Raw genomic sequence first — 26,629 nt, 5'->3', positions numbered from 1 at the left:
TGTTCACATTGCGGTAAATTTATTTGGAAGTATATCTGTCCGGTTAACAGCAGCACACCAACATGTCGAAATAGAAGATGAAGTAACAATGACCATATTGTGAAAACAGAGGCCATTAACCGGAAGGGTTCATGTATGCCGCTAGAACAACCGATTAAGTTTGTTTTTTTGTTTTCCTTCTTCCGTTTACATTTACGATAATCATTTACTGCGTATCATTTAAGATACGTTTTGTGATAATATTTAAAGCGCGAACATGGATATAGAAAATCGTGCCCGACGAATCAGTAATCTAATCGTCTGGATAACTGCAACGCCCTTTCAGTATCAGTGATTAGAAGATCCTGACAAAGGGAATAAAAAAGACAAGATTCTTAATCATCATGAACGCGTAAGTTCTGCGCGCTGTCTATTCACAATCGTCCATAAAAAGAAAACGATTGTCAGCATTAAAAGGGTAAGTAAAGATGCTGTCAAATTATTTGCCGCTTACCTTTCGATAACATGGACCGCATAAACCGGTCTCCTAAACCAAACCTGAAAGAAATTAACAATTATTTCCGAGAAACGATAGCGAAATTGGCACGACGCGAAGAGGAAGCGGAGAAAAAACATTTGCATAGAATTCGATCAAAAGGAAGGGTTGAAGTAGACGACTTACCGGAAGACCCAATCGTTTTATCTTCCGATGACGAACTAGAAAGACAAGCAGCACCGGATGCAGTCATATTCCGTCATGTCAAATTGCCTTGGAGTACATAGAATTCATCTGAATCATCAAGTTAATCCACTGCTATAAGCAAACGCAAACGCAAAGGTAAAAAGAAGTTATAAGACTTAAATGGATATCTCTGTAATGTGTAAATTTTGGTGGTGAATTAAAATTGCATACGTTGAGTTGCATTTCACATGTTTAGACGTGCAATTGAATTTAGCATAGCGGTAAGTCAATGAATATATATAGCGGTAAGTCAATGAATATATATCTAATAGACATACTGCAAGTATACTCGTCGAAGATGAAGAAAGAAACCTGTAGTGAAAACTGCAAATAAGCCATGGCATGTAATAAGAATACGGCGGTTGTAATAAACAATGAAAATCAAAGTAAACAAACAATTGCTCGGGAAAAACCTAGGCAAGGAATTTGTTATAACACAGAGCTTATGATAATTAACATGCGGTAGAAGCTGTGTATGCATTGAAGAATAAGCAAACCTAAGCAAAGCAGAAATAGTGCGACGATGAACGCAATTAGTTACCACCACACAGAACAAACATATAAACGAACAACAAAGCGAACATAATCAAAAAGAATACATACCGTAAAATATTAGGTTGCAGCTACAGTAACGCATGTCAAACGCATTCCGTGTATGCAAATAAATACTCAAAGAATGTATTTGATTATTTCTTGATACACAACATTTTCTGTAACATTTTGCAATTGCAATCCAGCTGAATTATCACATATTACCATCTTCAAAGACGACCTAGTTCTTGCACGAGACATGGCTACATATAATTGGCAGTGACTAAATACCGACTCCTTCAAGTAAATGCCAACAAAATCAAGAGTCTGGCCTTACGCCTTATGGATTGTCATCGCAAAACAAAGTTTAATTGGAAATTGAGTTCTTTTGAACGGAATGGGATACTGTTCATCCTTCGATGGTTGAAGTGGTATCCTTGGTATCAATACATGTTTACCTTTGAATTCTCTTAGTGCAATAATGTAGCTCATAGTATGATCTCCAAAGACATCACATATAAGTCTTGTACCATTGCATAACCCTTCACATGGATTGAGATTCCTCAACAAGATCACTGGACATTTTTTTTTTTCAAGTTTAAAATATGAGGAGGTAATCCAATAGGAGACAATGTATGCAAATAGTTTTGACAATGCATATACTTTGTTTCAAGCGGTTCGTCATAGCTAATGTAACATTTTGTTTCACTCGGGAATTTTCCTAGCAACAGCATATTGACTTCATCAACAAATTCATTTTTTGGCGTAAAAATTTCCCTCCCCATTAACAGAAACGGGTCGGACAGAAAACAACGTACATCTGGGTATACAGCCTGATAAAGTTGGTCCAGAAATTTTGGGAGAACTATAATTTTGTTCTGCTGAACAGTCGGCTCTGTTCCATTGCCAACCCTCATCAAGTATTGTGCAAACGTATGGTCTGATTGCCCACGCATATTCTCTACCAAGGTCAATCGAGAAATATGTGGGCATATAGAAGTTGACCGAACCAATGACGCGCCAATGAAATCCTTTTTTTTTTCCAAGCCGCACAATTGGAAACATTTGCCTAAAATCTCCACCAAAAACAACAACTTCCCTCCAAATAAATCATTGCAATCCATAATGTCTCTGAGTTTTGTATCAAGGCTCTCAACAATGTTCCTGTGTGCCATCGATGCTTCATCCCAAAGAATGAGTTTACTACAACGAAACTGTCTAACCATTGATGTTTGTTTACCTATGTTGCATACATATTTATCTACACCATCGACAAGGAGTTTAAATCGAGAGTGTGCAGTTCGGCCACCTGGCAAGATTGAGGCAGCTATACCGGAAGTTGCTGTTGCAAGAGCAATCCATTTCCTGGACCGTACAGCAGCCAATAAGCACCGGTACAAAAAAGTCTTCCCAGTTCCACCTGGGCCATCGACAAAGAAAACTGCTCCTTTGCCTGCAATGACTGCATCCAAAATTGTTTGAAACGCAACGCGTTGGCAGACATTGAGTTTGTCAATAGCCAACAAGTCAGCTGCATCAACTTGCAAGTCCTGTTCATGAGCAATTTCGCTTGTAATAAGGCCAGGTACATCACTGCGCTTCAACATATCAACCAAGTTGTAATCTTCTATTGTCTTGCCCATGTCATGCAAAATATTTGCGACCATCTAAAATGCCATTAACTCTGTCTGCTCTGCCGAGTGCAATCCACTGTTCACGAAATCTTCAGACATGAGCGCCTTGTATTTCATCCATAAGCAAGTGGTCATCCATAAGCAAGTGGATCTGAAACATCACAAAACACTAAAAGCATTGCAAATAGCCTGCGCAGACCTGATGGCATCTAAAACAAGACACCATCATTCAATGATTCTTCTACAATAAAGTCACCTGCCAAAAGGCCAATCTTTTCAGCTGCCTCTCGGAAAGATGAAGCTATAAAACCATTGACGGTTTTTAGGCCATCAAATGACTTTGGCGCCCTTACATTAAGCAATAACAAGCGTAGATAATAGCGTTTTCCTTATGTTGGTGTAACAAACACAAGGCGACCAACAACTTTAAGTTGTTTACGCAGTTTCCATGACCTAGTCGATTTACACCACACAAAATGACATGAAAATTCTACATACGGCAAATTAAGTAGCTTTGCATACTCATTTGTCAAGTTCATCGAAAAGAATTCAATTAACATTGTACGACATGATTCTTCCCTACTTAGTATATAGGTGATCCTCTCATGGCCATAGAAATTAATATACTAAGAATTTTCTAAATGAACCTGCAATTGTATAACAGGCGGTTTCATCTCAGCAATTGCGAAACCAAATATACCCCAGCCAGCCTTGGGAGGAGATATCCACCTTGCATTTTGATACTCTTTTATTTCATCAATAATCTTAGTTTCATTATTATGTCGCAGAGACATGCTTACCCTATCATGTCCTTTATAAATATATTTGTAAATATACTTGACAGTCTTAATACTTGCACAGACCTCAACGTTAACGTTAATGTGGTAGTCAAACATAAGCAATAGCTGCGGATTATAAGGGACAATCCATTTATTATTAAGTTTGGTCCCCCTAACCCGAACAGTAAATGTTGTTTTACGTCTCCAATAAACAGGATAAGAATCATCAGCAAATAAAGTCTGACAAGAAAATGCCCGCGAGTATTTACTCTTGCAAGAAGCAACAGGTTGTAATCTCTTCTTAACCAAACAAGGGCAAGCAGGATTTAGGACACCACAAGGGCCATGGGCCATATGTTTTTTAACAAGTTCATACAGTCGAGGCTGAATTTGTGGATCAAGTATTTCTGTAGACATAAAAGCATCGACAAAAGATGGCGAAACAACAAGAGATTTGTTCTTCAGAATAAGAAGAAAGTGAGCATGAGGCAGGCCTCTTTTTTGAAATTCAATAACATAAGTGTATGCCGATACCTCACCAAAAAAAAAAAGATTTTTTGGTCAACTCATCCTTGAACACCTGCAACTTAGCATGGAAAATCCGTGCAATGAGGTAAGGCCTGTTTTGCGCTTCATCGGCATGTCGCATCGACAAAGTTTTGTACAAGACACATTGCATCCATATAGCGACTCCGCATATCCCTAGGGCCTCCAATGAACGAAGATGGCAAAATAACTTTTCGACCAACATCATTTCCAAAACCAGCACCAACACCGACACTGTCCACAAGGCCTTGATAGTTATCAGCCCTACAAAATTGTTGTTTCTGCCTGAAGTAATCCAGCCATTGGGTCTCAACTTTAATGTAAATGTCAACAATAAATTGTTGGAATAGCCGGCCTCTATGGAGCAGCATAGATATGTCTCCTTCCCGTATTTAAAATTTATAAGCATAGTATTCTCTGCAGGACACACTCTGCCGCTTACGCCCTTCACGGAAGACTGCATCCTCTACCCTAATCAATTCATCGACAGTCGTCAAATCAGCAGCAGCAATAGACACTGACTTTGTATACCCAACAGGTTGCACATGAGATGACCGTCGAATTTTTTGAATACCCTCATGTCATCCCACATCACCAAGGGGAAAATAAAGCGGATATTGTAACGGATCATAACAACCATAATAGTATTGAATATTTTGACTGCGGCTACAACACCATATACGCAAATATGCATATTCTCACGAATGTCATCAGATTCTTCAATCCAGACATCTGCGACCTGCGAAGCTGTTGGGCTATTATAAACTCTTTGATCATGTGAAGGTGAGGAGTTCAAACAAATACTGAACTCATCAAAATGGACAACATCCTTTAGGCTCCTAAAAAGCTTGCGTACGGATTGCAATCCAGGAGCTCAACCAATTTCTTGACAGTGTTTTCATTTAGGCGTGAAACCGACCCGAGTCTATTTTCAATCTGCAAGCGCACAGAGTCAATCAAAGTATAAATTTCTGTAGTATTCCAGGGTCGATCCCACGAGAACACTATTAACTGTTATCTTAAATAATCAAATTGTACTGTTGATATGGAAAAACGCAAATAAATAGAATTAATGTAATTAAAAAGAATATTTATGAATTAAAAGCAAAGAAAATTCCAATTGAGAGAAGACTAGGGATTTGGGGTTCACCTATTAGATAATTAACTAACTCTGCTAAGTATTGATTCTTATTACTATAGTGATGATTGCTTCAAATATATCCTAATACTCCGTTGAGCTACTAGATTGTATCCAATTAACTGTGATCATCCGTTGATATCTCACCGACATTAATTGAACTCATTAAGCAACAATCAAATATCACCACAAATACCCTAAGCTATGTCTAGTTTAGGTCAATTGTGTATATCTTACGAGTTCTAGGTTCATAATTCACCTGTCAGTTCTTCTCATAAACCTTGATATTAGAATTATGCAATGGCCAGTCACACAATTCACAATTAAAATACATAAAATAAATATAATCAAGTTCAATTATTTAACTAAAATTAGAAGAATCAACACATAAAGAATAGTCAATTAATCTAATTTAGGCTAATCAAAATCCCTAATTAAAATTCTAGCCAATAATCATAATTAAATGTATGGAAAGTTCAAGGAAACATCATTCTGAAATTTTAAACAAGAAATAAAGTAAAGAAGAAAAATAATTCAAGCTTAAGAGATGATAGCTGCGATTGAAGCTCAAAAATTCCTTGCGATGGAGTCTTGAATTCCTTCGCTTCCTCGCTGAAATCTCCTCGCCAAAGTCGCCGCCACTCCCAAGCTTTTGTACTCCCCTCTTTATTTTTCTGTTATGCTTTCGTACTCCTCTCCCATGCTTAAAAACAAAAGCCCCCAAAACCTTTTAAACTCTTTCTTTTCTTTTCTACCTGCTGCGCAAATCCCTACAAGAAAAAGCAAAACAAAATTAAGTTAAAATAATAATAATTATAACCAAGTAATAAAATACTATAGTTAAAATAAAATACTATTTATATTAATAAAAATGCAACATTAGTCTAATACTTATTAAAACCAATCTAAACTAGTAACATATAAATAAATGTAATATCTATAATAAAATCAACCTCAAAACTAAATTTATTTTTGCAAATCACTTACTAAAATTACTCTAAATAATGCCTAGAAATTAAGCTTATCAGAAGCAAAATGAAAACAGACCCGTCATAGCACCATAAAAGAATCAAAGAATAAGCAGATAACTTCCCAAAAAAAGCAATATGATTGTGCACCTGTGTTATGTGCATTACACACAGAAGTTGATGCTTGGCCATTTGAGACTCCGCCAACAACACCCGGTGGTGGAATAGTATTGCATTGATCGGCAATCAGACGTTGCCATGCAGCTGCAGTTCCAGCTCTCTTCCGTTCATTTGCCTCCTTGGCAGTAAAACGCTTTCGACCTTTTGCTTGCGCCTGCATTGTTCAATAAAACTGCAAACACAGCCATTTTTTAGCACAAAAAAGATCAAAGCATAACATAAACATCTAACAACAACAGTCCTAAATAAACAAGGTAACATCCAAAAAGGGAACAATATTTCAGTAAATCAATAAATAAATTGGCCAATTTATTCGAATTTGTTTAGAAAAAAAAAACAAAAAACAAAAACGAAAATGTAACGTTTTTGTGCATACAAAGTTTTCCGAAAAACACGCATTCCGCAACATATAATTAAGGTACGCCGAGCACTAACGATACGACGAATCTTTGCAAGGCGGACAATTACAGCCGGCAACGCGCAACGATACATTTGGTTGTGGCTGAGCTAACGACCGAGACCCAGAACGGACAACGCGTCGATGTTAGGGTCCTTCAGCATACAATGACACCATCCAAAATGAACCTCTTTATTCACAGACTACGAAACCATTTCGTCTATGACTAAGGTACGCCTACCAAACGCATGTTCGCGTCCACGGCCCGGCAAGATCTGCTTCAACGGACGAGGCATTAGGTCCTCATCATTTGAATCAGAGAACAACCAATCCCTCACAGCCTTAGAGTCGTCATCTTCGTCTGAAGACACCTCTATCGGAAAAGTCAGGGAGTCCCCTGAATAGGCACCAACTTGAGGGCGAACCTGCGCGGCCGGCGCCGATATTGCTTAGGCGTAATCTCTACGATGTCCTTTTGATAATCCATTAAGGCATAAACAAGTGGAGAACAACAAAAGACCAACAAAACACGCAACCACGCGGTTAATTGATGCGATATGTTTACGGCGCAATTTAGAACTGCGGCTAACCGGTACACAACACGGCTATAATATACTTTGTAATATATATATATATATATATATATATATATATATATATATATATATATATATATATATATATATATATATATATATATATATATATTATTTTCAATTTTTTGTATTATTATTATTATTATTATTATTATTATTATTATCTATTATCTATTTATTTATTATTGATTTTAATTATTTATTATAATATATTATATTATTATATTATATTATATTATAAAAATATAAATATATTATAATATAATATAATATAATAATATAATATATTATAATAAATAATTAAAATCAATAATAAATAAATAGATAATAATATAATATATTATAATAAATAATTAAAATCAATAATAAATAAATAGATAATAGATAATAATAATAATAATAATAATAATAATAATAATAATACAAAAAATTGAAAATAATATATATATATATATATATATATATATATATATAATAAAATAGTAACGGTAAAAATTATAATAATAATTAATAACTAATAGTAATAAAAGGGGAAAAACATATAACCACAGCTAACACTACAAGAAAAATGCACATAGACAACACTATAAAGACAACAGCTTTTAAGAAAAGTGTTGTCTTCTGTATAAAAGACAACAGTTTGGTCCAAAACCGTTGTCTTTGATGCAACACTTTTGTCAAAGACAACGGTTTTTACTTAACCGTTGTTATATATGTGTTGTCTTTGTGCATTTTGTGAAAAGATAACACCACAACGACAACGGTTTTTTAAAACCTTTGTCTATGTGCATTTTAAAAAAAAAAAAAAAAACAGTTTTTTTAACCGTTGTCGTTGGTGTGTTGTCTTTAAGCGCACTGGAATACACAACACTAGAAAGACAACGGTTGTTTAAAACCGTTGTCTTTGTGCGCTCTTTTTTTTAAAAAAGACAACGGTTTTAGGTAACATGACATTCAAATAGTCTGTTTTAGAAATTTATGTGTTTTAAGTTGTTTGTACTCACCAAGTTGGATATGCACACTGTAGTTAAAGAACCATTAAGCCATATAATTCCTTGGAAACATCCTTAGTTGTATAGCTAGCCTATTCTTTGATGCATACGTGTACCTAAGTACTATGAATGGTAATGTCAACTTGAAAATTTCAAATGATTTTTAGCAAAACATATTTTTATCCCGGTTGAAAAATTGAAATGATTGAGCTTGTTAAGCAATTATTCTTTGCATAGTGGAGCCTATCCTTTCCCTGTCTAAGTAGCTTATTTTCCTCCTATACTATTCTCTTTGTTGTCTTTCTGAACTGCCTAAAAACAAAAATTATTAGGCAAGTGGTCAACTAAGAGTCTAAGACTGCAGGATTAAAAATGTAAAATGGTGCACAGTTGGATTACAATGGTACTGGTTGTGGGATCTAGGTTGTTTTTGTAGCATTTTCAGGCAATTTACCATGGGGTTTCTAAAATCTGAATGTTTTCCCCTTTTTCTTTTTAATTACTTAAATGCGGGTTATCATTTTTACTATATGAACAATGAAGGATATTCTAAAGTGAGCTAATATCTATAGAAATTTCTGTTTGTATTATTAATTTATATTAATTGTGAGATTATATATTAGATTGTATAGCTTTTGGATGTGGTTGTGATAACATATTTGAGCAGGATATTCTTAGTTGCATACTTTTCCCACTTTTTTGTTTCTTTGTATCAATTCTATAGCATCAATGGTTCACTTTTATTCTTGTGTAGTGTATAAATACCTCCTCTATTCGCATTTCATTGCAAATTTATTATATCTATACTAATTTATTTACTCACTTTTTACATGTAGTTCCAACAAGTTGATTATGACAAAGCGGTTATTGATCTGGTGCGTTCAGAATGGGCCGATATTCTATCAAGTTATATAGAGTAGGTATGATTTGACGTTGTAATCATTTAGACTTGGTTCGTAGAATTATTTTTTGTAGTATTATGACTTGGATGATGATTCGATTAGAATTGGTAATGAAAGTATTTTGACTTGTTATTTTGAAACTTGCTTAGCTTCTTCAAAATTATGTAACTACAGTTAGCCATGGTGAATGGATAAATTGATTTTTTTTATATGATTAAAATTTAAGCAGGTTAAAAATGGATTGAGACAACGGTTAAAAACTGTTGTCTATTTTACAATAAACAGTTTGAAATTGTTGTCTTTTCTACAAAAGACAACAGTTTATGGGCGTGACTTTTAACAGTTTATGGGCGTGACTACAAAAGACAACTGTTGTCAACAACACAAAATAGACAACACTTTATAACTGTTGTCTTTTAAAGAAAAGACAACAGTTAAAAACCGTTGTCTATGTGCATCACTTTTAACAACACCGGTTTCAACAACATTGAATAGACAACGGGTCAAAAACTGTTGTCTTTTCTAGAAAAAACAACGGTTAAAAACTGTTGTCTATGTTAGTAACTTTTAACAACACCGGTTTCAACAACACTTAATAGACAACGGTCAAAACACCGTTGTCGTTTATAGAAAAGACAACGGTTAAAAACCATTGTCTATGTGCGTGACTTTTAACAACACCGATTTCAACAACACTTAATAGACAACAGTTAAAACACCGTTGTCGTTTATAGAAAAGACAACGGTTAAAAACCGTTGTCTATGTGCGTGACTTTTAACAACACCGATTTCAACAACACTTAATAGACAACGGTTAAAAAACCGTTGTCGTTTCTAGAAAAGACAACGGTTATTAACTGTTGTCTATGTGTGTGACTTTTAACAACACCGGTTTCAACAACACTTAATAGACAACAGTTAAAAAATCGTTGTCGTTTCTAGAAAAGACAACGGTTAATAACCGTTGTCTATGTGCGTGACTTACAACAACACCAGCTTCAACAACACTTAATAGACAACGGTTAAAAAACCGTTGTTGTTTCTAGAAAACACAACAGTTATTAACCGTTGTCTATGTATGTGACTTACAACAACACCGACTTCAACAACACTTAATAGACAACGGTTAAAAAACCGTTGTTGTTTCTAGAAAAGACAACGGTTAAAAAACCGTTGTCTATGCGCGAGACTTACAACAACATCGGCTTCAACAACAGAAATTATACCCCTACGACAACGGTTATTAACCGTTGTCTATGTGCATTTTCTTGTAGTGTAATAATAATATAATAATAACAATAATAATAATAATAATAATAATAATAATAATAATAATAATAATAATATAATAATAATAATAATAATAATAACAACAATAACAACAATAACAACAATAACAACAATAACAACAATAATAACAATAATATAATAATAATAACAATAACAATACTAATAATAATAATAATAATAATAATAATAATAATAATAATAATAATAATAATAATACCAGGGGACCGATTTTAACCGTAATGCATTTATTTAAAATTCGTTTCAGTTCTCCCAAGTAAACCGGGCCAGACAACGTCGCCTGCTGCATTTCTACCGCAAAAAAAACACGAAACGTGAACCGAATGTAGAAAACAATTCAGGATCACCCGTCTATCCGGTAGAGAACAAGCCAGTAAACTCCAAAATCGACCGGCGCACAGTCCAAAAAAAAAATAGAGGTTGAAAAGCAACGACAAAGAAAAAGAACGTAATAAGGGCATAAAATACGGCAGAATTAATTCAAATGTATATACCAGCAACACGATTGTTTGATGACGACAAAATGCACACCGAGCGGAAAAAATGGACAATAAAAGACACGCCGAACACAGAAGCTATCAGCAGTCTATGCGGCAGAGAACAAGGCAATCAACTCGAAAATCTATCGACGCATAGTCAAAAAGACATTGATGACGACAAAATGCACACCAATGGGAAACAATGGCCGATAAAAGACAGGCCAAACACAAAAACTATCAGCACTCTATCCGGCAGAGGACAAGGCATTCAACTCGAAAATCGACCGACGCGCAGTCAAAAAACAGATAGAAGTTGAAAAACAATGACAAGGAAAAATATAACGTAATAAGGACACAAAATACGACAGTATTAATTGAAACGTATATACCGTAGACGATATATACCAGCAACACGATTGTTTGATGACGACAAAATGCACACCAAGGGGAAAAATGGCGAATAAAAGACATACCAAACATAGAAGCTATCAACAGTCTATCCGGGAGAGGACAAGCCAGTCAAGTCGAAAATCGATCGATGCGCAGTCAAAAAAGAGATTAATGACGACAAAATGCACACAAGGGAAAACAATGACCGATAAGAGACAGGCCGAACACAAAAGCTATCACCAGTCTATCCGGCAGAGGACAAGGCAGTGAACTCGAAAATTGACCGACGCGCAGTAGAAAAACAGATAAAAGTGGAAAAGCAACGACAAGAAAAAATATAACGTAATAACGAAAAAAAATACAGCAGTATTAATTGAAATGTATATAGCGTATACGATATATATCAGCAACACGATTTGATGGCGACAAAATGCACACCAAGGGAAAAAACTAGCGGATAAAAGACACACCGAACAAAGAAGCTGTTTGCGAAAAGACCACCTGCGACAGAGATATCCCACAACAGTCAACACATAAAGAAACAACACATTTCTGGTGAGGAATGTCGTTAGACCGAAGTGAAGCTGTATTCCAGCGAACACATACAAACAACATATTTCTGGGGAGGAATTTGGGCAAACGATAAAGAACCCGCAAACGACAGGCGACGACCTTAAAGCAAAAGGAGCGCACTCGTACATCTCTCCTCATCTCTCCTAAATGATAATGATAAATGATAAATGACGAAGCCAGCGCTCATCAAATGCAATGATAGTACAATGCGCGACGTGCGCGCCCGGTAAAAGTGGAAAAAAAGTCAAGCCAACAGTCATACATGTCAGAATATTCATTGTTCCTTTCAGCGAAGGTGTGGGCAAGAACAGCAGCAGTTCACTTGTACCCCAAGCACACTGAGAGAAAATGGCTGCATTCACAAGGGTATAATAGATAATTCAAACTGAACAAGCAAGGGTATAGCAGGCAATACAATTACAAGTACAGAGAAGGGCAAAACGCGGCTGACGAAAGCATATGTCATTTACGGGCTAGCGCCTGCCGGAAAACGGAACGAATTTGCTGGTCTTATTAAGCATCGATGTATCGGCAAGGGCAAAAGAATCAGAGAATATGCAACCGTAAGGGCAAGACCGTGATAGTTTTTCTCAGGTACCAATGGGAAAGCACAGAGTGCAAGGATAACCGCCTGAAAATGTCATGGTAAAAAATCACTGAGCCTTTGTGCGTATTTATAGATATATTCGGTATAGGACAAGGCAGCCAAGTCGAAAATCGACCGATGCGCAGTCAAAAAAGAGATTGATGATGACAAAATGCACACCAAGGGGAAACAATGACCGATAAAAGACAGGCCGAACACAAAAGCTATCACCTGTCTATCCGGCAGAGGACAAGGCATTGAACTCGAAAATCGACCGACGCGCAGTAAAAAAACAGATAAAAGTTGAAAAGTAACGACAAGGAAAAATATAACGTAATAACGAAAAAAAATATGGCAGTATTAATTGAAATGTATATACTTAGACGATATATATCAGCAACACGATTGTTTGATGACAACAAAATGCACACCAAGAGGAAAAATGGCGAATAAAAGACACACCGAACACAGAAACTGTTTGCGAAAAGACAACCTGCGACATAGATATCCCACAACAGTCAACACATAAAGAAACAACACATTTCTGGTGAGGAATGCCGTTAGAACGAAGAGAAGTTGTATTCCAGCGAACACATAAACAAATAACAGATTTCTGGGGAGGAATTTGGGCAAACGATAAAGAACCCGCAAACGACTGGCGACGACCTTAAGTTAAAAGGAGCGCACTGGTACATCTCTCCTAAATGATAATGATAAATGATAAATGACGAAGCCTGCGCGCATCAAACGCAATGATAGTACAATGCGCGACGTGCGCGCCCGGTAAAAGTGGGAAAAAAGTCAAGACATCAGTCATACATGTCAGAATATTCATTGTTCTTTTCGGCGAAGGTGTGGGCAAGAACAGCAGCAGTTCACTTGTACCCCAAGCACACAGAGAGAAAACGGCAGCATTCACAAGGGCATAATAGATAATTCAAACCGAACAAGCAAGGGCATAGCAGGCAATACAAGTACAAGTACAGAGAAGGGCAAAACGTGGCTGACGAAAGTAGATGTCATTTACGGGCCAGCGCCTGCTGGAAAATGAAAAGAATTTGCCGGTCCTATTAAGCGCCGATGCATCGGCAAGGGCAAAAGAGTCAGAGAATATGCAACAGTAAAAGCAAGATAGTGATAGTTTTTCTCGTGTACTACAAAAAAAGCACAGAGTGCAAAGAAAACCGCCTGAAAATGTCATGGGCAAAAATCACCGAATCTTTATGCATATTTATAGATTTGTCTTATAAATTAAGATTTGTGAAACAATATTACTAAAAACTTAGTTTAATGATAAAAAATTATAAATTTAATAATGTAGAAGTAAAATTATAAAAGTAAAAGAGTATTGTAAGTCGTAACATAAGGACAACCTTAGCAGGCTGCAGGCCCCGCCTCCTCCACACGCCATTCCCATTCTGCTCCATGGTAAAAACACTAACTCCAACTCCTACTCCCCTCCCACTCACTCTCTCTCTCCGCATTTGGTAAAGTGAGAGAAACAACTCTCTTCTCTCTCGCTCTCTCTGCATACTTTCTTGGTAAACAATTTTCTCTAATTTTATCAACGTGATTTCCTTCTATTCCCTTGTTTTCCTGAAGACATTAAGTCCTCTCTTTCACTTTCCCCTGCGGGTTTCCCCCTTCCTCGATAAAGCGAAGGTAAAACTGGGAAAGAAAACAGTGTTGGGTGTTTCCTTTGACTTAAAACCTTGTTTTTCGATCATGGTTTAGTTTTCCACTACCTCGATAAAGCAAAGGTAAAACTGGGAAAGAAAACAGTGTTGAGTGTTCCCCTTGACTTAAAACCTTGTTTTTCGATCATGGTTTAATATTCCACTATTTTTTGGGTTATTTTGTGTACAAAATAGCCTATAAATTTTCTTGTGGGCGTTTCTTTTGGTTAATTATTATTCTGTTTCTTTTCATTTTTGATTTTCTTTTTTTGACTCAGACAAATTAAAATACCAAAGTTGTCATATCATGAATTCATGATTACGATTTTTTCCATTTTCGGAGATGCAGAAGTGCAATTTCCAAATGTGTGTGAATTTTAGCTGCTGAAAGTTTCCAAAAATATGGAATTCTTGAGCTTGGGAAAAGGAAAAAAGACTTCACTTTTTTCTCGATTTAAAAAAAATAAAAAACTTTCTGTTCTTTGGGAGGGAAAACGATACGTCTCCGCGGTGTTCTATGGCGTCTTCTTGGGAGAGATTTCATTTTACTTCACCATTTTTCTCATGTTTTCGGTGTGGATTTTGATAAACCCTAGGTTGGGGACCATAAACGAACCTCCCTAGAGGGTGGGATTCAGAGTGGGCCTTTTTTTTTTTTTTTCTTCTTAATTTCTTTCTTCACTTTTCCAACGGCAAATGAAAAGGGGCGTCTGGAACTCCCATAGTCCCATTGTTTTCTTCGTGAGCAAGTAGACATAAATGCATCTAGTAATGAAATATTCTTCCTATATTTATTTATTTATTTATTTTAAAATGAAATAAAGTGCAGTAAATGATTTTATATTTTGGGCTTCTGAATTAGCATTTATTACTCCTACTTATTTATGGTGAAATCTATTTAGTTGTTTTACTCCATATTTATTGGCTAATGGTGGGTAAATTTTGGTAAAAATGAGTATGGGTCCTTATTCTTCTACAAAGGCATGAGAGGGAAGAAAGCAGGTTTTTGAGTTTTATGATTTGGATATCAATGGTTGAGCTAAGAATATTTGGTGAAACATTTTCTTGTCTAAATCAATCACAGACTTAGCTTTTTGTCATTAAAAAAGAAGAAGAAGAAGAAAAGAATAGCTTATTAGTAAAAGCATGAGCTGTAATTTGCTGATTATTATAGTTGCTTTGGAGAATAAATAGGGGTGACAAACTTTTTGTGGGTTTAGGGTGCAATAGCAAACTTTCTCACTCTTAAATCTGTGTAGTGATTTTATTTTCACAAAGATTTTGCATTGGGTTAGGGAACATTTACTGCTCTTTACTAGACTTTTGAGTGATTTCTTGAATGTCAAGGCTCAAGGTTCTGAGGATATTATTGGGTAGTGTGTGTTATTGAGGGCTGAGGAATAATGGCAGAAGAGAATACTGGGTATTTGCAGTGGACTTCTACTGATTGCAAGTCTGTGCTGCTTTTGATACTTGACTATTTCTTGAGGATGATCTCTTTAGCTACCTTTTTACCTTTGATTGACCCTCTATTTGTATAATTTTGCTTCTATTTGCTTGGGACTGAGGAATTGGGATGGGTATACTACTTTCAGTCAACAGAGCAGGGATATATTGTAAATTCAGTAGTAGGTGTCATTTTTTGCAGTTTTTACATTAATTTCTTGAATCAGGGATGCCCAGTTGCATCATTGGGTGAACCTTTTGGGGTGACGAGGGAAACCCGCAGCCACTAGTTGAGGGTGTGCCCGGGTAAACCCCACCTTGTGACCCTAGCCGGCAAAGGGACACAAAGAGGTAAACCAGCCTAGGTTGCCCATAGCTGACTGGCTCAAACAAGAAGGCTGGGATTCGAACTCGTGACTTTGTGGTTACAAGTTTGTATCCTTAGCCAGCTTGGCTTGGGTTACCCCCATCATTGGGTGAACCTTGATTCTAAGGTGGGTAGTTCTTTTGCTTGGAGCTTGATTTGGTTTGTTTCTGTAGGACCTTTATGCATTTTCTCCTGGTCTAATTATTTTTTCCCCATATTTGTAAAGACCAAAGTGTGCACTTTCATATGCTTTTAGAGGTAACATAAATGTTGATTAATCTCATGTCACCACTTGCAGATCTGATGCTCTGTTACTTGTATATTCCATGTGAAAAAAAGATTTAAGTGAATCCATTTCATAACTTCATTCTTGGAGATGGAGTGGAATTCAAAGTGGGGATGGGAAAAGCTGGCTATGCTTGGATCAAAAGCCTGTGAAAGTCCCAAAAAGCTGCAATTAACAGACTGGGGATTTGTGGAAGAGGCTGAACTTGATACTGGATCCTTGGATTTGTCGGGAGGAGGTAGAGGTGGAAGTGGTGGATATGGATCTTCAGCTAAAAGCTCGGTATCAGCTTCTACCGACTCATCAACGAAGGATGGGACAAAATCATCAAATTTCACTTTTGAAGGCTTTCCTGGAGATTTGGATAAGAAAATGGAGCAGCCCGGAGCTGAAGTATCTGGAAACTCGCCACCACTGGATACCTCAATTGGTTCTGTAGAGCCATTTATTGGTCTGAAGCTTGGTAAGCGGACTTATTTTGAAAGCAACTCTGGTGGAAACAGTGTCAAGAGTCCTACGATGGCCACAATCCCTATTTCATCAGCCACTTCAGTTAAGAAAACAAAACCATCTAGTCAGTGTACACCTACTCCGTACTGTCAAGTTGAAGGCTGTAACATTGATCTTTCCTCTGCCAAAGATTATCACCGGAAGCATAGAGTTTGCGATAGTCATTCCAAATGCCCAAAGGTCATTGTAGGAGGTATAGAACGTCGGTTTTGCCAACAATGTAGCCGGTATGATACTTGCTACTGACTCTATTACAATGTAGTATCTGTTCATAACTACTTTCTCAACTTACTGAAGCACAAAGAGCCAATAACGCCTCCACTGAGGCTTGAACTCACAACCTCCCATATGGGAGTCCAACCCGGGTGCCATCTGTGCACAAGGTGCTTGGCACCGGTATGATACTTGAAGCTTCATATAATCCGAAAGAAAATTTTGTTTCTTCATCTCACATAATTCTGCTTCATGTTCCAGCACTTAAATTAAACTTTAGTTCTTTGAGATTTAACTCAGTGGTCGATACGTAAATTGCAATAATATTGACTTGTCCACCTTTGCTGAAGGTTCCATAGCTTGTCGGAATTTGATGAAAATAAACGTAGCTGTCGGCGTAGACTTTCTGATCACAATGCAAGGCGCCGCAAGCCACCGGAGGATCCAACCCAGTTTGATTCAACAAATATGTTATCACCCTTTCCTGGTATGATTCATGTCCCTGATCTGTAGGCATATTTATTGTAAGCGGACAGCTTAAAATTTGAAACTGAGAAGAAAGTGGTCATATCCCGTAGTAATTTTGTTCATATATAATTATTTGTTACTAACAAAGTTATTTTGAGTAAAAAAAAAATGGTGTGTTCCAGCATTTTTATTCAATTCTATTTTGGATCTAATGTTAATCTGTTTAAATCAGATATTTCATTTTCTGTAATGTTTTGTTTCTCATAGACTATGTGCCTGATGAAATTGTGAACTCGGAACTGTTTTAATATATATATATATATATATATATATATATATATATATATATATATAGAGAGAGAGAGAGAGAGAGAGAGAGAGTTGAGTTCGCATGAGGACCACAATATATAGAGGACTGTGCGGACTGAGTATGGGCACACGATAAATTAGTATAAGGCACACAACTTAATACACAATGACACACAAGAATACATGTAAACATCAGGTTTCGAACCCATGCTTTATTAATTAACAAACCTATGACATACATACAATTAATACACAATGACACACAAGAATACATGTAAACATCAGGTTTCGAACCCATGCTCTATTAATTAACAAACCTATGACATACATACAAATTATGGCACACGACTACATTCGGCCATGCACACGACATACAGACTAATGGCACATGACTACATCAGTCCTCACGGTCCTCTATAATATAGTGGTCCTATATATATATATATATATTAGTGATTAAATGAGACCACTTGCCCCCATGAAACCGTGTGGAGTGTACATGAATGCACACAATGCACACAACACACTTGTGTAGTAGTTTGTGTGCATCCATGTTGGTCCGCACGGTCTCACCAGGGGGGGGGGGGTGGTCTCATTAGAACATCAACCTATATATATATATATATATATATATATATATATATATATATATATATATATATATATATATATATATATATATAATGTTTTGAGTATGATGTCTTTTTGGTGTTTGCAGATGGTAGGCAACAAATGAATTTCGTGGTGAACCATTGCCCCATTTTTCCCTCTAGAACTGCTGCAGATTCAACCTGGGATAGCAATTGCACCTCCAAGTTCACCATTACAAGAGGATTTACTTCAAAGCCTGAAAAGGCTAGAACCATAAGTAAACTGCCAAACCTGGCAGGGATCCAGTTACCAAATGCATCATCCAAGGGCACAACACCTGAGGTCTTCAACCAAGGTTTGTTTCCCATGCTTATTTGAAGATAGTACCCATTTCTGGAACATGTTACTTTTAGATACTATTATATCTTCTTCATTAGTGCATCCAATTTTCTTCTATTTATCCTTTTTTTTTCCTATGATGGTCCATTTGGAGTACTAGTAGGAAAAATAGAAAATTTCTACTGCTTTTAATTAGTGGTAGTGCTTTCTTGAGAAATTTTTTAATTTTTTGAGCAATACCTGGATCATTACTCAACTTTTACTGAAAAAAGTATGTGTAGTTGTAAATCAATACTTTATTCATACGTGAAATTATTGTCATTACTTCCCAATTGCAAATTTGCATAGATAAGCTAAGTTAATTCATGGTTGCGGCTGTTTTGCCTTGCCCTATTAATTAGTTAGAAATATAATGCATTAATGTGAAATCTTCTCTTGGTATCTTTTGGGTTCATGTCTACGGTCTACCACAACCACTGCCTGAGGGGGTGCACTGGGTGAACTCCGCCTTGTGACCCTAGGGCAAAGGAAGTAAACCAGTTTAGGTTGCTCATAGCTGACTGGCTCAAACCAAGAGGGCTGGGATTCGAACTCGTGACCTTGTGGTTCCAAGTTTGTATCTTTAGTCATCTTGGCAGCTGGGGTTACCCCTATTTTTCTTTTTATGATCAAGGAAGGATGTGTCTGCCGGTTTCTGTGTTATATTACTAGAAGCGTAATACTTGTGTTGTTTTTTTCGGAATCAGGCCATTTCACTTTTCATTTACAATATTAGGACTTGTTTTGTTTGTTTGTCAGGTGCCAAACAATACTTGGTCCCATCAAATACAAGCACGACACCGGAGGTTCCTCGTGCTCTCTCTCTTCTGTCAACTACTTCCTGGGGTTCATATCAACCAGAATCAATTTCGCTTGATAACCCTTTGCCCGCTAATCAGCCCAGCTCGCTCGATCCATTTATGCATGATATCCCTCCGGGCCTCCTCATACCCTCTTCAGACTACTTGCAGGCCGAACAACAACACTCCACTGATTTCAGTGGACACACGCTGGCAGTGAATTCTACCAGCGCCATTCACCTTTCGCAAGTTCAGCTGTTTAAACTTCCTCATGATACCGACTTTTATTTCAACATTTGAAATATTTTCCCTTCCCCATTTTCCACCTTTAAAATGGACTGTGAAGCTACTGAGTGAGACACTTTGAGCTGTTCCCAAACTGGGATTTAAAAAGAAAAACAAAATAGGGCATGAATTGAACAGAGTTAGTTACTCTTGGCAGTCTGCCATTGTCACTGGTATATATTGCAGAATGCCAGCTAGTCTAGTTTGTCCATCATATGAAACTATACATTCTCCCCTAGTGCACTGCACTCCTTTTTTAAAATTAAATGCTCAAGATGCTTTCTTTTAGTGGTGTTGTGTGATTTCTTATTTCTATTCTGTTTTGGGAAAATAGTACTTTGAATCTCTCTCTTTTTTTTTTTTTTTTTTTTTTTTTTTTTTTTTTTTCGAGGAAAATAGTACTTTGAATCTCTTAGTTGTAAATTTAGTATAGTCGTATAGATCAGCTATTCATGCTATAGATTTAATCCTTCAGTTGTTACCAAAAGTGGTTAATTATTATTTCTTCAATTGTTTGAAGTGATTAATTTGATACCTAAAGGATTTAAATCTATTGCTATAATAATTATAAGCGATTAAAATGGGATCTACATTATGGTCATAAATAGTTGGAAGAAAATGTCAAATAAGCCCTTGAACTTTATTTAAAATTGCAATTAGGCCTCTAAATTTCTTTGAAGTGCAATAAAACATTAACTTATCATTTTAGTACTAATAGCCGGTTATTCGCTGGGAATAATTGGTCATTAGGGTTTCGATGATAATTCCAGCAATTAAAAAATTTTGGCGAAATTTTAAATTGAAAAAAGAATTTCGGTGGCCTTTTCCAGCAGAGAAGACAATCAGCCGATTGTCTTCTTTGGTAGAGAAGGCGACCAGATCTGGTTGCCTTCTCTAGTGGAAAAGGTCACTAGAAGTTGAATTTCTTTTAATGGAGATAATTTTATCGGTAAATTGGTAATAAGACTTATTTGACTCATTTCGATAAGTTTGAATGTTTAATTGTAACTTTTAAAATTCAGGGGTCTAATTGCATTTTTGAGTAAAGTTCATTGGTTTGTTTGATCATTTTCCGTAAATATTACTCCGTACAATTTTTTTTATAACTCTTCAACTCCTAATATTACATTTTTCCTTATAAGTATTACACTTTTTCTCATAAGTAAAAATCAATCATTTATCCGTAATTATTATTGCACTTCTTCTCATAAGTAACTGTTTAACCTTTAAATATTACATAATGATTTAAAAATATCACTTTTTTTTTTCAAAAGTATTACACTTTCTTTTATAAATAACAAATATTTTATTTTTGATTAGTATTATATTTTTCAGTAAATATTATATTTTCATTTTGACCTGACTCGTTTTACAGATCCACAATAGACTCACTCCTACTTTAATTTCTTCATATAATTGAGGTAGCGCGAAGGATTGAAAAAGGTTGTGTTAATGAGGTAAATGTTTTTCAGTATGAATTTGCATGGAGATTATTACTACTTTTAGCTTTATGATTATTTGGTCAATTTCACATTTAACATTTATGATTTTTTTGTTCACATATGGTCATTCTAACTAACTATATATAGAAAATAATAGGAGTCACAAGAAAATAAAAGGAGTGCATCACATCTATTATTCACAACCATACGTTTCCCCTCCAAAACCATTAAGATTTTCAAATGAGTGTTATTTTAAATTAAAAATATGAAGCATTTGCCAATTACCATGTAGTGTGATGGCATCCCAGTTACTAGGGACGGGGTTGGCCTAGGAGCAAGTGGGGGCAGCTGTCCATACAGTGTCAAAATGACGTCGTTTTGGGGATATATATATATATATATATATATATATATATATATATATATATATATATATATATATATATATATATAGAGGAAGCTTTTCTGGTGCACACTCTTACTTAAATGTGAACTAGTGGACTATTGTGGTGCACTGATCTGAGAGTTCCTACGTTGGGAGACTTGGCACGTTGTAGTTCCCGTGCTCCACCATGTAGGTGTGCATTTCTCGGTTTGTGGTCACCTAATTCAAAAACCTGAGCGTGTTTCCTGGTTTCTAATCGTGAGTTTGGCATTTGTTTCCGTTTCCCCCCTCCCCCCTTTGCGGTGACGAAGAACCGGCGAATTGAGTGTGACGATGGGCAGTCCTGAACCGGCGACGTCCCTTGACCAAGGCGTTACGTTCGGCATGCACCCCCTCCGCGGTGATCCAGAAGGTCCGTTCTTCATTTATCCCGTACGCCGCCACCTGTTTGTTTGTTTTTTTTTTTTTTTTTTTTTCGTTGTTGTAATCTATCTACTAGCTTGCGTGCAGTGCGTACTCCATTCCTATATCTCTGTAGTTTGTTGCACGGCCGTAGCCAATTGCAAAAGTTCTCTAAACAATGCAACTGCCCTACCCACATGGCATGAAGAAATGGATACAGGATAACCAACAGTAGGTAGTACTAGGAACGGCAGTGCAAATATAAAGGATGTCATAATAGTAACTTTATATGTTCTATAAAGGATGTCATGCAGAATGAGTAGCAAATATAAAGCACTAATTCATTGCAACGCCCAATATTTTCTGTAATACACAACTGCAAAGATATCGTCTGTTTCTTAATCCAAAATCGGCTAAACATGCACTTGGATCCTACTGTTTTGGTTATGGCTTATTTGAGTAGTTAGTTAACATGCACTTGGACCCTACTGTATTGGTTAATTATTACATTAATTAGTTGCCTACTGTGTTCTTAAAGCATACCAACCCACCCAGTGGCTCTAGGAATGTTAATTAGGTGCGCATTGTGCAGAATATTTTAGAAATCTGTTACCTTCTGTGATCTTTTTTAATTGTCTTCTATGTTATTTTTTAATTAAACTGGGCGTAGTAGGAATGCTATTTTAGTCCCATTTTAGTGAATGTTGTTATTGCATTGTTATTTGAACTACCCTCCTTGAGCATTTTGAGACTCCCTGGCGAAGATTATGACTTTTACTCCATAATTTGAAGCTTAATGCTATATTTAAGATTTTAAGCTGGGACGCTGATTTTTGTAATCCAACATCCAATTCGCATATGGCTTAATTGAGCTGTTTTGTTCAAAGTTTCCTTTACTTTTAATTAGTTAATTAACTAATTGGATCTGCATTTGTATTTATTACTGGACGGTATGTTTAATATTTTAGTATGCATATTCATATTTTCCTTTTTTGCAGATGTCAGGGGGCAAGAGAGTGCAGGCACAGGTAGGTATACCAGCATACCAGTCAAATATTGGTGGCCTGCTGTGGACAGTGCAATTACCCCGGCTATCGGTTACCGTTTCAAAACACTAGCAGAAGGGGTGTATTTCTATATCAACTACGCTAGGACATGTGGCTTCTCTGTGAGGCACGACACCCTAAAACGAGGTCGTGACGGCCAACTAACCTCGCGTTATTTGTTATGCAATCGGGAAGGCGTAAAAGGTGGTGGTCGAAATCCGCCAAAACCCGTGGAGGGTGGCAGTGGTGGTTTGATCACTCAACGCAGGAAACGGGTATCTAACAGGGTTAACTGCAATGCTCGGATCTGCATCACAAAGGACAAAGGCGTGGGGTTCATCGTTAGCATTTTTGTTCCCGAACACACCCACCGCATGTGCTCCGAACCTTTGAAGCTATTTATGTGAATCAATCGTAAACTAGATGTAGCCCAGCAGGCGTTCCTTACAAATTGTGTTAAAGCTAACGTGGGTGGGTCTAAAGGCTTCCGGTTATACAAGGAATCCGTGGGGTCGTATGCCAACGTTGGTGCAACAGACACGGAGTTCCATAATTTCAAACGTGACCTCCAGTCATACGTTCACGACAAGGACGGAGAGATGATCATTGCAAAGTTTAAACAAAGACGTGACATTTGTGAGAACTTTTTCTTTGATCACTATCTCGATGAAGAAAATCATCTTGCGCGTCTTTTTTGGGCTGACCACACCGGGCGTCAAAGTTTTATGAGTTTTGGTGATGTGATATCCTACGATGCAACGTATGGTACGAACAGGTATGTAAATGTTTACACGTTCATTGTGTTGATTCTGTATAGTGCATTATACACTAAACATACCGATGCAAATTAAAGGATTGTATCCGACGTATTATCTTTTGCAGTAATTATTGTTATTATTATTATTATTATTATTATTATTATTATTATTATTATTATTATTATTATTATTATTCCCATTTCCCTGTGCACTGTTTTACCTATGTTTCCTTTCTTGGATGATCATTCACCCACTCGCCCATCTATGTTTAGTAAAGAGCATGCTAATCATACTTAATTGTAGTGCTAACTCATTACCCTTGGTGTTAAGTGCATTGTAGTCATGCTGAATTTTATTGGTTATTTAATATTAATAGTATGGTGTTCGAATACCCCGCTAGTGTAATTTTGTGGTAATTTAATAGTATTCATGTTAACTACCCCGTGGGTGTCCCATTAGCGGCAACCCAATGACTACATTTGTTTCCAACATGCTAACATGTGAATTCTTCGTGCTGCAGGTACAGTTTGATGTTCGTACCTTTCACCGGGGTAGACCACCATAAACGCTGCATCAAGTTTGCTTGCGGTTGCTGACTTGAGAAGACACTGACTCATACGTGTGGGTTCTCGAGAGATTTAAAGCTGCAATGGAAAAGAGCCCCTTGTGTGTCGTAACTGATCAAGACCCGGCTATGAAGAGTGCTATTGCACAGGTATTGCCGGAGTGCCAGCACCGTTACTGCATGTGGCATATCATGACCAAAGTGTGCGAGAAATCAGGGGTTGAATTATCAAAAGATCAGACTTTCCGAACCCAGCTTAACAACGTTGTGTGGAATGAGACCATTGGCATTAGTGATTTTGAAACGCAATGGCAGTCGTTAATGGAAAAGTACAACTTAACGGGGCATCGATGGTTCACCAAGTTATACACAGAACGGGCGTTTTGGATTCCATCTTATTTTTTAGATTTACCCATGAGCGGTGTCCTACGTACCACATCGCATTCAGAATAAGAGAACAATGCGTACGGTAAAAGCACACGCCTACATTGTAGCCTGGTCGAGTTTTACGTGCAATACGAGAGCGTCCTGGAAATGCAACGGCACAGACAAAGCAAACTAAATGCTGAGAGTGAGGGGTTCTTGCCTGAGTTCAAAACTCCTTTAGCATTGGAGCGACACACAGCGCAGGTATTCACCCTAACAGTGTTTTATGAGCTCCAACTAGAGATTGAGGCTGCATGTTTTTATTGTAAGGTTGTGGGGATCCGTGCGGATGGTGAGTGCATCCGTTACGACATTAAAGGGGAGTACAACGTTGTCCACACTGTTGAATATATGCCGTCTTTGAGTATTGCATCATGTAGCTGCAAGTTGTTTGAAAGATTGGGGTTAGTTTGCCAGCATATGTTTCTTGTGTTCAAAGATGCTGAAATGGCGAGCTTGATGGCTCAGTACATTGCAGCACGCTGGTGTAAGCAGGAAGGACTAGCTAATTGGTGTGCTCAATGTTCTAACTACCCCCCTTTAGAATCCGGGCCTAACCGATTGTGGACTGAGATACACAGGTGCACCGCGATGGTCGGAAGCAATACAGTGCACCGAACGTGGATGCTACAGGTAATAGAGGAACTAAGAGACGAGTTCTTGAGCGACGGTATGGGCGTTAACCCCCCAAAGGGCAAAGGTGTAGCCATTGCGGCACTTTGTGGTGTGGAGCCGCCGACGTCCATTACCATTAAACCTCCAGCTCAAGCAAAAAACAAAGGGACCGGCAAGCGAATTAAAAGCCAACGGGAGTTAGCCATTGAGAGGAGTGGCAAGGCCTGCAGAAAGTGCGGGGTGTGTGGCGAGTACGCGCATCATAACGCTCGCAGCTATCCGTTGAAGTGATCAGTGCACCCGGACGGTCCAATTATATTAGTTATATATTTTTTTCTTCCCTAGTTATTATTAAAGACATCGGAGTTCTAGTCAATTTTATTTATTGTACGTTTCAATCCTTCGTACTTGGTTATTAATAAGAACATTGTAGTGTTTGTCCATTTTCATTAGTTCATTTTTGTGGCGATAATTGCCCATGCACTGGATGGTATTTTTTTATTGACTACATGTTTTTATCACTAATTCCTGTATATTAATATAGACATCGCAGTTCATGGCTACATGTATTTGAGTTGTTGCATATGTTGTGCATTGCAGCGGGTTCGTGTTTTATAATGACCCACCATTAATTATATGGCATTACCATGCACAACATATTACTGTTGGTTAGTGTTTTTATGGCACGTTATACGCGCAGGTTTGTGCTGCATTTCAACCGAAAAAGACCTCTTAATTATATGACATTGCCGTTCCGAGTAAGAGACACACCATGGTCTGGAGTTGTGGTACATGTTGTGCACCGCAGTGGGTTTGTGTTTTATATTCCCCATCGAGCTCGATTAATTATATGCCATTACTGCTGGCATTATCCCATTTATGCATATAATTTATTAGTGTGCTACCCAACACAACATGGTGTGGAGCTTTGGTGCATCTAA

At 37.0% G+C, this 26,629-nt stretch overlaps 2 protein-coding genes across 6 annotated transcripts; one reads left to right on the top strand and one right to left on the bottom strand.

The window, feature by feature from the left end:
* Positions 1 to 284: 284 nt before the first annotated feature.
* LOC109152472 (ATP-dependent DNA helicase PIF2-like) lies at positions 285 to 2,895 on the bottom strand. Its single transcript, XM_019300172.1, has 3 exons — positions 2,322 to 2,895; positions 2,071 to 2,213; positions 285 to 344 (listed from the first exon to the last, which is right to left on the bottom strand). Exons 1-3 carry the CDS (start codon positions 2,893 to 2,895, stop codon positions 285 to 287), a joined length of 777 nt encoding a protein of 258 aa, XP_019155717.1.
* Positions 2,896 to 14,180: 11,285 nt separating this feature from the next.
* On the top strand, positions 14,181 to 20,337 carry LOC109152512 (squamosa promoter-binding-like protein 12). Of its 5 annotated transcripts, XM_019300206.1 has the most exons (6): positions 14,181 to 14,480; positions 16,070 to 16,336; positions 16,508 to 17,232; positions 17,569 to 17,705; positions 18,714 to 18,941; positions 19,724 to 20,337. In XM_019300206.1, the coding sequence occupies exons 3-6, from the start codon at positions 16,586 to 16,588 to the stop codon at positions 20,062 to 20,064; spliced, it is 1,353 nt and encodes a 450-aa protein (XP_019155751.1). In that variant the 5' UTR covers positions 14,181 to 14,480; positions 16,070 to 16,336; positions 16,508 to 16,585; the 3' UTR covers positions 20,065 to 20,337. The 5 variants fall into 5 exon arrangements, with proteins under 5 accessions (XP_019155751.1, XP_019155753.1, XP_019155752.1 ...); XM_019300208.1 differs by lacking the exon at positions 16,070 to 16,336 and having other exon boundaries at positions 14,181 to 14,382; XM_019300207.1 differs by lacking the exon at positions 16,070 to 16,336.
* Positions 20,338 to 26,629: the final 6,292 nt, after the last annotated feature.

The sequence above is a fragment of the Ipomoea nil genome, unplaced genomic scaffold (assembly GCF_001879475.1).
Source record: "Ipomoea nil cultivar Tokyo-kokei standard unplaced genomic scaffold, Asagao_1.1 scaffold2422, whole genome shotgun sequence".
In the NCBI taxonomy this organism is placed as follows: Eukaryota; Viridiplantae; Streptophyta; class Magnoliopsida; order Solanales; family Convolvulaceae; genus Ipomoea; species Ipomoea nil.
Note: the sequence above shows the minus strand (reverse complement) of the source record. Positions and strands in the feature narration are given on the sequence as shown.